This window comes from Mizuhopecten yessoensis, unplaced genomic scaffold, assembly GCF_002113885.1.
Source record: "Mizuhopecten yessoensis strain PY_sf001 unplaced genomic scaffold, ASM211388v2 scaffold7479, whole genome shotgun sequence".
NCBI classification, from domain to species: domain Eukaryota; kingdom Metazoa; phylum Mollusca; class Bivalvia; order Pectinida; family Pectinidae; genus Mizuhopecten; species Mizuhopecten yessoensis.
In genome coordinates, this window is record NW_018407068.1 from 351,129 (window position 1) to 370,698 (window position 19,570).

General features: G+C 35.7%; 1 protein-coding gene across 1 annotated transcript in view; it reads right to left on the bottom strand.

The window, feature by feature from the left end:
* Positions 1-5,939: 5,939 nt before the first annotated feature.
* LOC110453685 (transmembrane protein 94-like) overlaps positions 5,940-19,570 on the bottom strand; it is a 62,199-nt gene continuing 48,568 nt past the window's right edge. The window contains exons 16-29 of the mRNA XM_021502751.1: positions 19,126-19,228; positions 18,036-18,200; positions 17,230-17,425; positions 15,996-16,079; positions 15,197-15,718; positions 14,926-15,025; positions 14,423-14,531; positions 13,893-14,067; positions 13,188-13,433; positions 12,890-13,032; positions 12,290-12,384; positions 10,056-10,149; positions 8,981-9,148; positions 5,940-8,673 (exon numbers count right to left, since the gene is read on the bottom strand). Of these exons, the coding sequence (XP_021358426.1) occupies positions 8,601-8,673; positions 8,981-9,148; positions 10,056-10,149; positions 12,290-12,384; positions 12,890-13,032; positions 13,188-13,433; positions 13,893-14,067; positions 14,423-14,531; positions 14,926-15,025; positions 15,197-15,718; positions 15,996-16,079; positions 17,230-17,425; positions 18,036-18,200; positions 19,126-19,228 (2,273 nt within the window). The 3' untranslated portion in view covers positions 5,940-8,600. The remainder of the gene's footprint in view (positions 8,674-8,980; positions 9,149-10,055; positions 10,150-12,289; positions 12,385-12,889; positions 13,033-13,187; positions 13,434-13,892; positions 14,068-14,422; positions 14,532-14,925; positions 15,026-15,196; positions 15,719-15,995; positions 16,080-17,229; positions 17,426-18,035; positions 18,201-19,125; positions 19,229-19,570) is intronic.

Genomic DNA, 19,570 nt, shown 5'->3' on the forward strand with positions numbered 1-19,570 from the left:
CATTTCAATAAACTGTCTCATAGTCAAACGTAAATCGGTATCGAGATCAAGTCTTATAGACTTACACTCAGCGGCGATTTTTTATTTTTTTTATGTGAAGCTGAATTTAACGAATGGCTCATCAGGACAGGTAACAAAGATCTTGCAAAAATCCTTCAATTTCACTTTCAGATATATTGACCAAGTCAATACCCTTATACCTACCAACCTAAGTTTTAAATGAAGGATACAATCTACCTCAGCCGCAAACTCAATATTTACTTCTATGACCAATAGAGACTGTTCACAGCCGAGTTGTATGATAAACATGACTATTTCGAATTAACGATCGTGATGATAATTCCCTTTCTTTCCTTTTTCATGTCACAGTTTTTCGATATTAACATGCTTGCTCAGCACATCATCACGATTTTCCGCTATAGATGTAGAATGCACATAAACAAGCTCACCAAACAGCGTTTCGAGTGATGCAAGTTGATGAAGGCTATGGGTTAGTGTATGGTCGCCATATTTATCTCATAAAGAAGTAGAAGGAACTATTTCCTTGTGTGATATAAATATCGACGGTTTTGATTATACTTGTTGACACTACCCTTCTTCTTACTTTGAGGACGTGCCATTACTAGGAATCAGATGACACTGATCCTCCCGGTATTGTTCTTGTAGTTTTTCAATGGTATCCCTGTAATGTTCCTTGATGGTCCCAAAATCTAGTGTTTGCAACCATTGTTGGATCATCCCGAAGCTAGTGTCGACTACCACTGCTTTAACCATGTTGTTCAAGCTCAAACTAATTCCTGCTAAATAATGTTACAATATCTTTGTCCATCCCCACATTCGGAGTATGTTAACATATATGTTGGCGTTCTCAATCTGACTTCTGCTATCGGCACTTACGCCGGCTCGAAATTTTACACCTTCTTTCAATCATTTGACGTCTGCTGCCAATTCGGTTACCTCAACATTTAGTGTATGGTATCAATGCTATGACATTTGAAAAAAATTGTCAGGACGTATCTTAATCAGTTATATACTTTTTCATCTTGAGTAACCAAATTTGGTATTGAAGGAGTAGAGAAGTAGGTCACTGTGAGCTATATATGCTTTGACCTTTGACCTTAACCTTTGAAAAAGCTAGTCCGGGGCTCATTTCAACTGGAACAACGAGATTTAGTATGAAAGTACATCTTGGGATCGTGGAGTGCAGGATACGAGAAGCAGGTCACTATGACCTATGTTTTGAAAGAAATTGCCCAGAGAATACCTTCTATACTTTTTCACTAGAATTAACCAATTAGGTATACAGGTATACCTTACGATGGTAGTGCAATTTACGTGAAATAGGTCAATGTGATATATGCATTGACCACTGAAGCCATTGAAAAAGTTGGTCAAAAGTTTATCTTCTATACTATTTCCCCTGAAGTAGCCAAATTTGGTATCCAGGTTTATCACAGATGACAGAATTAAGAGTAGCAAAAGCCTTGGACTGCCATCACTGAAAATATACATTTATCGCGATAGGTGTTTCTTTTTAGTTTTTTTTTTTAGTTTTTTTTTATACTAAAGTTGGTCCCGAGATAGGTGTACATCTCGGTAAAGTAAGATAATGAGGGACTATGGATTGATTGAAATACATTGCCTTGTTCAATATAAGGTGTGTTACATGTTCTATGTGATCACTCCGAAATCTGGAGTCTAGTTCCTATATTACCATTATATTTGTTATACAGAAATCGGGTATGTGTTGCATATATCTATCATAACTGTGGTCATTCCGAAATCTTGTGTTCAGTTTCTGAACTGCCATCAATTTTGTCATACGGTAATTGGGCGTGGTATTTTTGCCAATGACACTACTACTTTGGTCGTACAGAAAGCTACTTTGGTCGTACAGATTGCTTGTGTCTTCTGTCGATATTTCCACCTGTTTGTTCATGGTCAAACTAGCAAAAGATAAGAAGGTAAATGTGAGATAAAAATGAACAAAGAACAAGTATCATATAAACATATACTTTACTTAACCATTGCAGATCACTAACATTATAGACTTGCATTCACAACAATATCTCAGTAATGAGACATTTAGATAATAAATATATATGGATATGTGGGACCTTTCCCCAGGTACAAATTGAGGAGGAGGTAAACCTACTCCAGCCACAGCTCCTATGACACAATGATAGAATACTGTAGGGTTACACGGGTCAGTAGTAACACTATTATCAACTTCTCAGGATTTGGACAAACTGGGTTAGCTCAATGACACTTAAAATGCAAAGTTAAATGAATGATTTTGGTGCAATTATTAAACACTCCAATTGAAATTTGATTTAACATCTGATATTTTTGTTGAGGAGGTTTGCTACAACTTTGCCTTGGACAAAAAATGACTTATCATGTTATATCCCAATGATTTTAATGATAACTGATAGTTTTGATGTTGTGGTTATTTAGTTTACCAATAATGACATTTAAAAATTAACTATCACTCATTTAGTTTAAATAATGATGTTAATACAACATGCTATCCCAAGTTTAGTGTATATAACGGTTAATAAAACTGATTTATTTCCCCAAAAAAGCCAATTAAAACGCCAAAGCGATCATATTGAATTTTGCTATTTATTTGAATGAACTTGGTAACTCTTCACTCCTGCAAGATACAGGCCAAATATCATAGCACTAGGCATTTTCATTCTTGAAGAGTTCGAATTTACAGGTATATTTCACACATATGAACTTGAATTTCTGACAATTTGATTAACTTGGACATTTCAAAGTATGTCACACCTGCAAACTCTATGATCCAAATATCACGACTAAAAATCTTATGCTTTCAGATAAATAGCTATAAGTTTGTCATCATTAACTTTAATATTATTATCATACATTCCAGCACAGACTTCAGACACGTGTGAATGACCCCAATTTCTCCAGTTTGTACCAATATCAAATAGGACTTGTAAACATACATCATAATTAACTACGGATGATAGCACTTTTATGGTTAAAAAAATCTTAAAAAAACAAGTAATTCAGTAATACATGATTAGATACAGCACCAGCAAAACAAGGTGCCATGCTGTTTTTAAGAGATTGGAGTTAAGATGGTGACATGAAAGTGACTACTATAATAATGATACCAGGGCCAAGCTGTTCAAAAGGTGATGAGCTTAATCAGTGATAAGCGCAAATTTTAATTTTAGCGTAACTTAAAACACAACCATTGAATTAGTTACAACTTTCCAGATATCAAATATTTAGTAGAGTGATATACATGCAAAATTGTGAGATTTTGCTTTGTATATTGACGATATCGTTAAAGGATGAAAAATGTCGTTAAACAGTGATTAAGCTAACCCCTTTTTGAGCAACTTGGCCCAGGACTAGATCTTTACTCACAGCAGTAGGAATTGTCATCAGATGAAAGTGTCATGAACTATGATTAATCCAATTTTCCTCTTATCATAATTCAGTTAGAATGAATAAATACCATGCATGTTTAGAAGACTAAGGGAAATAACTCCATTTCTCTTTTGATGATAACAACACTAATGAAGGAGTTCTGTGGTAATTGTCAAATTGGGTTCTCACTCTAAAGTAAAAACAGTAGGATCAACTAAAACTGGTGGATATTCCATGAGGAGAATGATGTGAAATCTGTATGTATAAATATTACTATATATGATTTGTTATTATGAAATCCATGTCATTAAAATTGAAAAATGACATTTGATTCGAACAGGGTAAGTAAACAAATCAAAATAATCTGCTATAGGTAAACAAAATATTCATTCCAGTTCAGATCTTAACACAGTTATATTTTTATATTAATTATTCCAAAAGATACTAGGTAATTTAGGATGTGAGGACTGTTCCTAGGTCGGGACAATAATACAACCACCATCAGTTAGTGAAATATTCCCTACACTAAATACGATGATAAATGACATTATATCATAATTGCCCTTATATTAGACTCCCCTGTCACCCATTAAATGGGAGAAGTTTTTAGTTAAAAATATACGTTAATTAAACAGTTGATTAACACCGGTTGTTATATTTTGATTAAAATGATGACCTTTGGAACATTTAAGATTGAACACATGCGTCAGTTGTTTTAGTGCTCCTTCATAAAACACATTTCTATAATAAAGCACTAGTACAAGATGGAAATTAATAAAACAAAAACCTTCCTCTTCCAATAAATAAAATTATACATTTAACTACATGTAATTTTAATTTTATAGTTTACAATTTCATACTTTAAACAGAAAAACATATAATAAGAAATGAGGTATAGATAGTAAGATATCGTAAGTGTGAACATACAACATAACACTAAAACTGCTTGTAGTCCTAATCTATGGGGCAGGCTTTGCAAATTATACACATGTTGAAATTCTCCGGTAGCTATAAAAACATTTCCAATGTAATTGATTACTTTACAATGCTGTCATGCTTAACAGTAAGTTACAGTACTTCAAACAGATCAAATAGATGTTTGTCACTTAAATAGGATAGAAGTCAAAGTTAGCTAGGTTGCCTCCCATCTTACACTATCACAGACAACACAATGGAATGTTTAACTGTCTCAGATTGTAAATGTAAACTTACTAGGAATCACTATTTATGTTGTGGATGGTGTACGCTTGCTAGGAATCGCTGTCTATGTTGTGGATGTTGTACACTTGCTAGGAATCACTGTCTATGTTGTGGATGTTGTAAGCTTGCTAGGAATCACTGTCTATGTTGACGATGTTGTAAGCTTGCTGGGAATCACTGTCTATGTTGTGGATGTTGTAAGCTTGCTAGGAATCACTATCTATCTTGTGGATGTTGTAAGCTTGCTAGGATTCACTGTCTATGTTGTGGATGTTGTAAGCTTGCTAGGAATCACTGTCTATGTTGTGGATGGTGTAAGCTTGCTAGGAATCACTATCTATGTTGTGGATGCTGTAAGCTTGCTAGGAATCACTATCTATCTTGTGGGTGTTGTAAGCTTGCTAGGATTCACTGTCTATGTTGTGGATGTTGTACGCTTGCTAGGAATCGCTGTCTATGTTGTGGATGTTGTACACTTGCTAGGAATCACTGTCTATGTTGTGGATATTGTAAGCTTGCTAGGAATCACTATTTATGTTGTGGATGGTGTAAGCTTGCTAGGAATCGCTGTCTATGTTGTGGATGTTGTACAGTTGCTAGGAATCACTGTCTATGTTGGGGATGTTGTATGCTTGCTAGAAATTACTGTCTATGTTGTGATGGGGTAAGCTTGCTAGGAATCACTATCTATGTTGGGGATGTTGTAAGCTTGCTAGGAATCACTATTTATGTTGTGGATGGTGTAAGCTTGCTAGGAATTATTGTCTATGTTGTGGATGTTGTAAGCTTGTTAGGAATCACTGTCTATGTTGTGGATGTTGTATGCTTGCTAGAAATTACTGTCTATGTTGTGATGGTGTAAGCTTGCTAGGAATCACTATCTATGTTGTGGATGCTGTAAGCTTGCTAGGAATCAATGTTTCTAAATTATTTGATTTAAGGATCACCGTACCACTGCCAAAAATTTTAACGATGTGTTTGAAACTATTTTTTCCAGCATGACTATAGCTTTAATTAATTGTTTATGAAAAGAAAACCCAACTTTGCGGGACTTTAATGAGAAATAAAAATGATGAAATAAACAAAATATAATCAACAACAGTTGTTTTAGTGTAAAAAAACCCAACATAGAGGTAAGACCGGGATTCAAACTCTGGACTTCAGGTTGATATACTATCGCTCCAACCGATTGTGCTACCTGGTCAACAGAAGTACCATTGTCCAACTGTGCTACAGTTATATCCAAGCGGAAGTTAAGGGGAGGTAACTGTATATAGGTAAAAGCACATTGCAGTGGGACAGGGATCCTTAAATAAAGTCAGATGATGACAATCAAGTAAAAAAAAAACTTTTTTCTTCTTCTATTATTTTAAATTTTGTAAAAAACATGAAAAATAAATATCTATGTCAATGTATTGTCCAACCACATTATATTATTTCTATGACCCTTCACAAGTTCATCCACACACTAAATCATATTTGTATATCTGGGTAAGAGAGACTGATAATGACAGTCCAAAAGACCAGTACAGGCACACAGACTCATCCAAAACATTAAACAAACATTCATTTTACACACACATTTCAAGTGAAGGAGCTGGCCATGGCTAATTGGGTTAAACTTCGTACAGGTATCAGTATAATGTAAACAGAAGCTCTCATTGAACAAGAAATGGAGTTTTGGCAACAATATATCTGTTCTATGTGACCTCAGGCTCATAAAACAGTCTTAGACCCAAGTCCAAATTTCATATGTTAAAAATATATATATATTTGGAAAAAAGTTTAAAATATTTACTATAATACCTGTACATGTACCGGTTATGTATGAATCACATTTTGAAATGGAACTGAAATATTTTCATGATTGTAGGCCAGGTATGAAAATATTATGACATGATGTGATTATTGCAACAAACAGAAATGAAAATATCAAATCAGAACACAGATATAGATGGGAGTGAGTAACACAGCAAACTAAACTCCATTTGTGACTGATCGTAACAGATGTCGGTGAGATCACTCTTTACGATATAACAGACTGACAATGTAAACTCAATGATTTTTGTTTGTTTCTGATACAATAGACTGATGTTTGAAGTTTTATAATTTGATTTTAATCACATCAAACTGGTAATGGATGATCAATAAGGGTTTTTACTTCTGACAAACCTGCAATGGATTTCAATGAGATTTTTTTTTGTGATTGATGTAATGGTACATGTATTTGGGTTTTGGTAAAAACGTGGTACATGTATTACAATATCTAAGACCACTGAAGCCAATAATTAGGATGATCTTGTTAGATAGATAATCACCAAAGACTTTCAGTAATCTTGCACAAACAATTAGGATATTGATGAACCTATAAGGACATGAACACCATTAACTTAGTGATTTAAAGTATAAATAAGTTATAGATCAAATATAAATGGTATAAACATTCAGCTGAGGGATGAGTAATTACGGAGTATAAACAATTAACTTACACTTTAGTGATTCAAAGTATAAATAAGTTATAGATCAAATATAAATGGTATAAACATTCAGCTGAGGGATGAGTTATTATGGAGTATAAACAATTAACGTATAGATGGGATTTTAATAGTACATGTATAAACAATCAACTAACCGAGTGATTTGGAGTACAAACATTTACAGATAAGGTATTACAAACAATGCTTGGCAGTGATGTAACAGCTGTGTTTCAAATCTCTTTGGCTTACAGAAATATACATAAATAAAATCAGCATTGCAAACTTAAGGTTAAAAACAATGTAAAAACAATTTGTATATTTAAATAACAGTAAAGCCATGGTATACCATGAGATTACAACATCTCTCGAATCTCAAGTCAATGATTACATCATCATCAAATCTCAAGTCAAGTACAAGGTACCGCACTTAGCTGGAGAAAGCCCAGCAAGGTTAGCTCTAAGATTATAGAACAGTACTAGAATTTAATCCATGTGCACAGGAAGTTAACACTGTGTACAGGAAGTTAACACTGTGTACAGGAAGTTAACACTGTGTACAGGAAGTTAACACTGTGTACAGGAAGTTAACACTGTGTACAAGAAGTGAGCAAGATTGACAAGAAGTGAACGATTTGCACAGGAAGGGCAGATTTCCAGATTATCTTTTATTGAATCAATTTAATATGGGCCTGTTTTACAATTTCACAAAGATTTTATTGAATATTGTAGCATATACAAATTCAAAAGGAATTGGGCAACAGGCGTAATGCCTATACAAGCCCTCTCCTGAATAATGGCCTATAATGCTTATAATGTTAAAGACAGACTTACCATCATTAAGACAGTGTTTTGATTCGACACCTTGCTCTACCTACAATTTGTGGTGCATCTTAGATTACAGCATCTGTATTAAACGAAGTACCTGGTAATACATTGACCCTTAAGTATCAATTTGTCAATGATATCATATTGATTTGTGGTAAACATTAACTATTGCCCTTTAAAACTACAGTATAATGGTCTTATGTACCTCACATAGATTGTAATCTAAATCTGAGTTCAATACATTTATAAGCTTTGAGTTTGAAGTTTTATAAGGTCATCCAATTGCAGACTGAACAAGTCATATTAATACAGTTATAGCAGTCCGGTGGAAAAGATGCGGGCATGGTTCAGTTTGTAAGGTCATGCATTATCAGTTCCAAGGTCTGACACTGTTAATATAGGGCAGTAGATGATTTAACACTAAATGAGTGAGACGATTTGGATACAGTGACCAATAAGCCTGCCTGTAATAACCAACAAAACATGGTTTGTGTCTGTTTCCAGCATCTGGTAGTGGGCTGCTGACGTCGGTCCATCAACAAAACCTTGCTGATATCGCTAGGTGGCTTCACAATATCTACCATAAGCCTGATGCTGTCTCAAGTTTCCAATACACAAGTCAGTTTCTGTGCTGTTCCATTGTTAAGTATTTAACAAGTTGAAAGATGCATTCATTAACAACAAATCTTATCAAAATGGTGAATTCATGCCAAGCTTTGTACCAAAGTTGAGCCGTGTGCGTTTCTGGTATCGAGAGTACAGTCTGAAAAAAAAAAAAAAATCAAACTGAATTTTGTGTACAATTGCTTGATCTTTAAAATAAAAAGTTTAATTGTGGACAGAAAAAGTGAACAAGATAAAGCGAAGAAGTGCCATTTCATTCATATCCTCTGGATTGAAAGATGATTTTTTCCTGTCCTGTGACTGCTGATTTAGAAAGAACATGAATGTTCTTTTTTAGGTTTCAAATCTGAAAATTTCGTTTCAGATTCACGTTGCAATTTCATATTGAAATGATAACAGTAGGGTGAAATGTACAAATATTTAGCATAGTTATTTTAGTCACTTACTTGACCTCATGCCGTTTAACCAGTTCGTTGATGAGAAGGATGACCAGAGGGAAGCTAAAGCCGACACCCCATACGGCCGGATGGACACTGGCTAGAGACATAAGTCGGTGCTGACCTGCTCCTCTTATAGACATATCACAGACAAACAGCACCACCTGGCCACACATTCTGTAAAATGTTCAAGTCAATACTGCACACACAGGGAAAACATACAAATCTACACTGCACACACAGGGAAAACATACAAATCTACACTGCACACACAGGGAAAACATACAAATCTACACTGCACACACAGGGAAAACATACAAATCTACACTGCACACACAGGGAAAACATACAAATCTACACTGCACACACAGGGAAAACATACAAATCTACACTGCACACACAGGGAAAACATACAAATCTACACTGCACACACAGGGAAAACATACAAATCTACACTGCACACACAGGGAAAACATACAAATCTACACTGCACACACAGGGAAAACATACAAATCTACACTTCACATACACGAGTGAGGGAACAGAAATCTACACTTTTCACACAGGAGTGAGGAAACATACAAATAAAATCTTTATACACAGGGTTAGAAAACTTACGAATTCATAATTCACATTTCACATACTTGATTTAAATGGAATATGAATCTTACTTGAGGAATGCATGCAAACACACAATGCACAGATCTTTCATCAACATATCAGACCCAGTGTCCACAAATGGGGTCAGGAGTCATGATATGTAAGAGTTGTGTCCAAAATTAGTTGTAAAATGAATATACTTGCTGATCATTATTTCCTACTTTCCAAAATTGCACAGAACACAATATACCATGCATAATATGTCTACATCAACACTGGAAATCTGGAAAATCAAACTATATACATATATATATATTGAAAGATTAATCTGAAATCTGTCCATTCCAAATGGAATTGCTGGTTCTATTGGATTATGGTTTAAACAGGTTTCTCTGTATTATTCAAGATTTTTCAAAACTTTCGTAAGTAGAAGTATTAATAATTAGTTATTATGCTGCTAGTTGCTTTGCAGAGGAGTACTTACAGCAGTAGGACAGTACACACCCACAGACGGTTAGTGAGGGGGTTCTGCTGCCAGATGTGGTCTGACCAGTGGACAAAACTCACAGATATCACAACTGAAACAGGTTAGAAATCAAGTATAGAAGTCGAGCTGGCTACTAGATCTTATCAATTGTTAATTGTTGCAAAATGGTAGAAAAGTCCAGTTTAATTTGAGCATTTCATTTTCTGTTATTTTGAAAAATCACACCTCAATAAATGTGTAGTTATTTAGAATTTCAGCCAGCTGATTGATACAGAATAAATCTTGTCCTATCAGAAACCTGTGTTCGGCTTGTTCTCTTTTCCCCCACTTTTTAAAATAACATGGGGGGAAGAATGTTGTTAGAAGGATTATAGTCTGTTTCTAAGTAGTATGTGCAGTATTTACCTGTGTTTTTACCTGTGTTTGCCTGTGTTTTTACCTGTGGTTAACCCTTCTATCTAAGGTGGTGTTTTATCATATTTAATTTGATAATACATTATACAAGTTTTTTCAGATTTGTAATGACAAATATTAAAACTAAAATTATTTAAATATTAATCATATATGTAAATATATATATTCAGTATTAAATATATCCATTGTGTAGTCCTTGTGCTGCTGATATGATAAGATGAAATGTGTTATTTCATTTTCTAGTACATTAAAATTTACTTTAAATAACCTTTATTATTGTAACATTTAATAAGATGCCTACATTACCTTGTACAAAATGTAAGAATGTAATGTGTGACTAAGAGTGTGGTGTTTAACAGTTAATTAATCAGTTAATCAATCAAAATTCCTAGATGTTATAAATATCTTATAACTATCATAAAAAGCATTGAACATCTATAATTATCCAAGCTATCATTTCCATCCAGGTGAGCTAAAAGTAATCACGACCTATGCTAATTACTAAGATGATGATGCATGTTACCATTATTTAAGCACTCCTTAATTTGTATCCAAGCTGATGATGAATATCCAAGCCAAATTGGTTATATACAGCAAACAATCATTCTGGGGCAGTCATATCCAACTGTACAGCTCAAGCAGTATTACATTGTTAAGAACAACAGAGGTGAGAGGACCTACTGGACCTGTGTTGATGCCACCTGCCCTGCCACACTGACTACACTAAATGATATTCCAGTACGGTTTGGACAACGCCAGCACACCCATCCTTCAGACCATGCCAACGTCATCGCCAGAGAGATTATGAAGAAGAAGGTTCACCATGTACATCCAAACATCTTCGCCATCATTAGAGTGTTCCAGGAGATTCAGGCAGCCAACGAGATCAACAGGATACAACGAGATGCAGGAGGAGTCAACAGACCACGCGAGAAACGATACCGAAACAGGAGCGCCTTGAGAACCAGACGATGGATCTTATGGAGTACGACAATGCAGCATCACATCTCTTACATTTGGGATAGATAACAACAAAAATGTGTGCCTCTTGGACATGAACTTTAAATTGGAGATATGTTATAAATTTGAGGGGGGCCAATTTGAGATTTCTATTACTAAATTTTACTATTCTCAATATGTGAATATTGTTAATGTATTTGTATTGTGTGATTAGTAAATGTAATGTACAGTTTATATTGATGGATTTAACTTCTTAATATGTTTTAAAATGTAATGTTAAACTTGTCTTGTATTTGGTGGCCTAAACAGTGTAATATAAATTAATATGATTAATATGCATTGACGGTTGTATGTTTAAAAATTGTAATATAATTGAAATGTAATCATTATGTATAAATAGTGAAATACTTGATTGTGAACTCTTATGTAGTGCTGTTATATTCTATATTATCTGTTTAAAAGTGTAATGTAAATATTTGACTGTAAACTCTACATATGTATAAGTATAAACATATATCGATTATATATAAAGATATTTGAACCCAAAAAAAGTATTAAAACCTTATTTATACCCAACATATACAACAAAGCAACATGTCACACTGGTAACTTTCACACAAGTAACTTTCACACAGGTAAGTTACCTGTGGGGTAAGTATGAAACAGACTATAATTGGTTTGCCATTGTCTTCCTAAATCAACACTTTCCTTTGTTATATAAAAAGTGGGGGAAACGAGAACACCCCCTGTGTTCATATACTGAACATGAAGACAAAATCGATTTAAGTGAGTAAATCAATACCCATCAAATTTCATACAAATGACTCAACAGAACAGTGAATTAACATACAACTTACCAAAGTAAAAGACGAGATAAAAGGTGAAGACATTTTGGGCGAGCACCAGGCCCCCGGAATACTTGTCATACCACAGTTGGTCACTGCTATTGGTACTGTGTCAAAGAATATTTACATTTTACTTAATTTTTATGAGGCAATTTTTTGTAAGTCTCAAATCACTAGATATGGCATGTATGATACAGGATGTAGCTCCTGTATCAATTACCTGGTACACGTCCTGGTTTTATTTCAGATATCTAAAATACATGCACATGGTAGAAATTATGACGTGTACAAAATTTATATCCACTCTGCATGGTGACATCAACTTATTCCAGCCCCCTTCATCCCAAGGCATATCCCACATACCAATCAACCAAAACCAACCGACCGACCAACCAATTAACCACAACTACCAGATAAGCAGTGGCTGGTTTAATTAGACTCAACTGTACCTGAATTCATCATCCGTTGTAAATAATATGGTTGCACTGAAAATAACAATTTAATTAAAATCAAATAAAAAGTACAGTATAACACAAATAGTCAAAGTGGTTTTGATACACTATTACATATATATATATCTATATAAATATGAAGATTAAAAGAACACTTTACCCAAAAACGTAGATTGCACAGGAAGGTTGGGGGGTGTGATCCCCAGCACAGAAAGAGTGGAGGGTAAGGGCATAACACAGGAGACAGACCAGGCCCGCTGGTACAAATCTCGTCACGAAATATAGCAGGAACTGCTGCACCACCTGAAGAATAACAGGACAGGTTTTGAGAACTTCAACAGCTTTTTGTGTAATAATTTGCATATTACATGAAATGCTACATTGGCCCTTGTCTTACAATTGAAGATAAAATAACAAGTATATGTTTACAGTAACAACGTTTCCCTGTATTTACTTACATCCTTGGTTATATACTCAGAGTTGTGTGTGGTAGCATTGTTCATCACACGAGGATCGACGGGCAATCCCATCATGCTTAAGGAGAGGAATGGGATGACAATGAAGAGAATCCAGAGAAGATGTTGAGAGGCAAGGACAGGGGGCAGCAACACCATGCTGCCCAGCAGCTGGACCAGGCTCACGGTCAGGTGGTAACACAACATCAGGTAAAAGCAGTTCCGGCTGCTCATCAGAAATGATCGTGCCTTTGGTACAAAATGACAAAAAAGGAGTTAAATATAATATTTTAAAGTAACTCGCAGTTGTGTTAATATAAATTATCAAAATTTATGAAAGCAGATGACACATATTGGTTGGTCATTTGAAATTAAAATACTCTTCACATTTACCAGGAAGATATATACAACAATCAGTTTACAGGTAATCATTTATCAGCTAGGTGACCCAAGATATTAGTATCATTGTACTACATCACCTGAATAAGTATGTTCCAATATATATATCTCTTGTACTTCACCTCAATAAGTGTGCTCCAAAATATATATCATACTACTTCACCTCTGTCAAAAAGTGTGTCCTAATATAAATATTGTACTACATCACCTAAATAAGTTCTAATACTACACCTCTTTCAGTGCATATCCAATATTTATTTTACTTTTATTTTAGAGTATAACATATATATGTTGGGAACACACTATCACCTCTGCAATGAGCTTGATGAGACTGATGTTGTCCTCCTTCCTAAAAGTCAGAGGGCATGGAATGCTGATGAGGGTACTGGCCAGCTGCATAGGAGTAAGCTGGTCCTCCTTCCAGGGCTTGGTCATCATAGAGTCCACAGCACACACCTGGGGGTATAGGGGCTCCAGGGCCAGGCTGGGGTCAAGGATTAAACATCAGCAGGGTATCACAAGCTACTGTTTTCATTTTTATAAGGATTCTTGGCAATCACAATATATTTGTTAAATATGATAACACAATTTAGCTAGTTGTATAAAATTAAAAATTAAAACTGAAGAAGCTATCTGAAGAATGAAAAGGTGCATTCAATCTAAAACTGATATTACTGTTGGTATCTCATAGATGTTACGTCATTAAAGTTTAATTTTATAAGAAGTTTTTATAAAGTAAACTAATCCTGAATACTTTTCATGAGAATAGAATTTATAGCTTCAATATAAATTGCATTATCTACCCTGAGCGTCATTGTTACCAGTGATGTGACACCTACCTACAATCAGCCTGTAGGAAAATGGCAGTATTGTTGATGTTGTTTGAGCTGCCGACACACATCACCACCTCCCCGAACTCCTGCATGATCTTCATCATCTCCTGTGTTGCTGAGGTAGAAACATGTCAAAGATTTGTAAAAAGTGTATAGCAAAACCTAGACAGGCCAAGGAATGTGAAATGTGTATAGAAAAACCTAGACAGGTCAAGGTATGTAAATATTGTATTGCAAAATCTAGACAGGCAAGGGTATGTAAATATTGTATAGAAAAACCTAGACAGGCCAAGGTATGTAAATATTGTATATCATAGCCTAGACAGGCAAGGGTATGTAAATATTGTATGGCATAACCTAGACAGGCCAATGTATGTAAATAGTGTATAGAAAAACTTGTTTCAAATTATTGTAAAATAAAGCTTACATGTATGTAAAATTGCATGATAAAACAGGCAAGTCAGGGAATGTTAATATTGTTTATACTAGAAGCTGAGAGTTGTACTTACTTTCAGATGTACAGTCTGTGAATAAGTTGACTAGAAGGGGGACATTATCAACAGTCTGTAAATGAGGTCGAATGTTCTCTATACCCCGAGGAAGTTTAGCCTGTCCAAAAATAAATAAATAAAAAATTATATCAAAACTCTTTTAAGAAATCATTTAGAATGACAGTTGGCACTATTATAAGATGTCCTACAGACATTGTTTTAATAGTACTGAGTGTGTTTAGTACAGTCTGAAATATTAACTACAAACCAATGTGTGTTAGAATCTTACCCTGTTGTCCAAGGCCCCAGTAAGACTGTCTGTATTCTCTGTAAAGTAACTAGACGCATGACGACTCTCTATGTCTGTGATGTTGTCAAGGTCCTGGTTTGTATTACACTGGCTACTGTAGCTCTTGGACAGCTCTGTGTTTGTAAACAGAACTTCGTCCTCATCTTCCCCATCTGTTGTTAACGGAGTTCTCTCCCCTATATACACTCGAGGAGACCGGGGTTCACTACTGGATGTATCAGTTGTCATCTCAAATCTTACTTGAGAGGAGTTTAAGTTGACAATGCTGGGAGCACTCTGACAGCGCGAGTGCATGGAATCCTGGGAATGTTTGTAGTTGGAGGACACCATGTTTGTATCCTTGGCGACTGTGTCGGACGAGTTCCTGCTGGAGTAACGAGACACGCGGTGTGGCAGGTCAGCTGCAGATGAAGCCACTGTTTCCCCCTTGAGGGCAGGATCAGACAACATGGATATGTGACAGTTCCATCCAGCTTCTAGACCCATCTTCTCTGCAAAAACCTTGACAAACAATTATTAGATTACCTGGTAGTCAGAATGTTTTAAACCACTACTTTTTTTTAATATAAAAATTCAAAACTTATAATAATAAATATACCTATTAAACATATCTATAAAAAAAACTCCAGAAGAGTTGAGAAATCATTTCATCATGTCTACAATAAACCCTAAGAAATCAGTTTCCTAAGCATCGAATGTGATGACCCCTATTAAGAATTCTGTTCAACCTTGGAGTTCTAAAACAATTTTTCATTCATCCATACAACACAACACTTACCCTACTCCTCACTTCATTCTCCTGAGAGAAGTGAACGAATCTGATGCAGGCCACTTCCAGTTTTTCAATTAGTTGCACAACTTCCTGAAAATCAGGCAACAGTTACATATCATATTGAATTATAGAATAAAGTCTGCTGAGAATTCTAATACTGTACAGCAGGGTATGTCCACAGGGATGATGTTTTGTTGCTTTTACAGGTCATTAATATGATTGCAAAAATACGATCAGCAGGAATAATATAACACATGTAAAAATAAGCCACAGTTATATACTGTTTAAAAACGCACAAAACAGTGAGCAAGAGCTTGTGATGATTTACACATTTTGGTGCAAGATTTCAATGTGATTGTTAAAATATCACACATTCAAAATGTGTGTTGATGATTGGTTGAACAAAATACACTTGTATTTGTTCAAATTTATCAATAATCGTAGTATAATTTTTAAAATTATTCTACTTTTATACAAAAGCAAAAAAGGATTATCTCCCTTCCTCTACAGATGGCAAATAAGTAACATCAGAAACAGAATCCACAAAAAATATTTCCTCCAAGTGTCTAGCTTATGTATTTCTCATTCCAATTTAGAGTCAAAATCCCAAAAAATTACACCTTTTTGTAAATAATAGTAACTGTTGGTACTGAATACTATATAGGATCAAGTATCAACCTTTTTTTTAGCATTAATTGAGATCACAACTTTCATGTAATCTATAGCCTTTATTTCTTTTAAGCAGAATTTAAAGACATTTTACTTTTAGTATGCTCTTCTGTCACCTTATCTTACAAAATTTAAATGACAATCAAAATACCAAGATAAATCTGTTTGAACTTATCTGAAGCTTCGCTCATTTTAATGCATTTATCTTCTGAAATTATTTTCGAGTAACAAATTAATAACTATCTAGCAACACTCAAAATTACATTGTGCTCACCAGCAATTGTATATGTTATTGATATAGGGTGGGTATCCCAACCAATTCCATTGGCCTCAACTGTCAGTCTTCTCCGTCCCCGGGGATCAGCCCCTCTATTTGTAAAATTCTGAATACCCCTCGATGGGATGTTGCCAAACAACTATGGTTCCAGGGGAGAAGTGGCTCAAAGCAATATGGCCAAGTTACACATTTAATGCCCCACCCTTCAGCCCATTCGCTTGTATATATTTTGGTCATCATTACATGCAAATGCTTTCAACTAAATATGGTATGAACCTGATCTTGGGATCTTACCTGTCTTGCCTGGTACTGCATAGATACCATTCCTATGAATATCTGGTTGTTTTGGGCTTGACAACAGCCAGGAATATCCTCTATGGAGGAGATGCTGGTCGTGTCAAACAGGGAGTCTACACTGAATGCACGTGAACTGTCACTCAGCAGGCGTGTCTCATGCACTAAGTCCACATTGGAATCCGTATTGGAGTTCCTTAAACAAACATCAAACAAACCAATGATTAGGTGAACCAAACTTTACAAGAATTAAGAAATGATCATACTCCGACTTTTTTTTAATGCAACTTGATGAAAGAAAGATTCTAGTTGGTCACAACATGCAGCTGATCAATAATATAGAGTAAATGCATACTAATCTCATATTTCATCAAAACGTCAAATACCAGTACTACATCAAAACGTCAAACACCAGTACTACATCAAAACGTCAAACACCAGTACTGCAATTTTCAAAAATGTTTTTTTTTTCTGGATTAAATATCATATTCTTTCAGATCTGGTGTTTCACTGAGAAAAGTACTCTGTAATGTGATTTTTTCATATTTCCATATTATCATACATTGTATTCAGGTTGTGTCAGTACATGACATGTCTCAAGGCTAGACAATAAGGGTAACCCGATAGTCTGAGACTAGTGAACTGGCTAGTGGTTTTAAAACTGCTAGTCCGATTGACCAGTCAAAATTTGATATTGCTTATCTTGTTAGGTGAGTGGAATTTACACATGGACTAGTAAAAATCAGAAACTAATTCCCCAATCAACTAGCGGTATTCAAAATTAATTTCCAGCCCTGAATACTGACCTTGGTGTCTCGCTGCAGGAGTTGAAGATGACTTCGCCACAATGTGACAGCTGTATGTACAGGTTATCTAAGTGAGGGGAGATGTGTTGGGTGAGTGGACGGTAGGAGAATGCTGTACAGTACGATGCCATGCTAGTCCGGTGGTAGAAGTCCAGGATCTTCTTCCTCAAAACGCATAACATAAACATGAATTTTCATTATATCTATAGAGAGACAGACTTGTTTTAGACCAAAAATGGTAACAGTCCATGCAACCGTTTGAAAAGAGTAGGCTTTTAAATCAAATCCCCCTATTTCCTTGGGGTCTAACCCCTCTCCCCTTGGGGTGGGGGAATCAACTTTCTCTCATTTCACTGTGTGTAAGATAGATCTGTCCAGGGTAAGAAAGGGGTGTAGGAAATTTCTATCTTACACCCCATTTCACGTGACGTGACGTCACAATGGCTCAACAATGACGTGACGTCACAAATTTGGAACTCTCCGATGCCGCAATGCAAAAAAGGCGACGTGATGAAATTAAAACATTTTATTATATATTTACCATACACGTTAGAAAGATGTGATTAATTTTTCTGCGAAAACATTGTTTGCAAATATGGGATATGCTTATCTGGCTGTCTGATTCGTTTTCGTCTCAAAAGCTCAGGGGAAAAATTGATATTTTAAAAATGGTGGCCAGTCCAAACGCATTTTCATAGTTTCTGGGCTTAATCTGGTGGTTGGAATGAGAGAAAAATACTCTTTCATGCCCAAGGGTGTAGGATAGGGAGATTCCACCCTCGGGATTTTCAAATTTGGCAAAACCAGAGGCTTTACCCTCGGCAAAGCCTCAGGTTTTACCAAATTTGAAAACCGCTCGGGTGGAATGTCCCTATCCTACACCCCTGGGCATGAAAGAGTCTTATATTATTTATTTCAGAAACTATTGGATCACCTTGCCAATTGACCATTCACACCAAATCGATTCTGTGCAGGGCTTTGGGTGAATTAGGCTTTTGAATCAGAAGTTTATGACAACTGCTGTACCATCCCACAACCTCTACCTGGACTCTGGCAAGGTGAGCTAATACAGTTGGTTTGATCTAGCTACCTGTCATTCTCTGTGAGGATGCTGATATCTTCTCCATCCCAGTAGTCACTACAGCATCCCAGCAGCAGGTCAGCAGTACCCTGGGATAATACCTGGCCTAAACCTATAACACAATGACAGGTAACACAACAATTAACACAAGACACATTCCAGCAGCAGGTCAGCAGTACCCTGGGATAACACCTGGCCTAAACCTATAACAGGTAACACAATTACAGGTAACACAACCATTACCACAGGACACATCCAAGCAGAAGGTCAGCAGTACCCTGCGACAATGCCTGGCCTAAACCTGTAACACAAGTACAGGTAGCACAACCATTAACACAGGACCCATCCCAGCAGCAGGTCCGCAGTACCCTGGGATAATGTCTGGCCTAAACCTATAACCGGTAACACAATGACGGGTAACACACCACTTAACACAGGACACATTCCAGCAGTA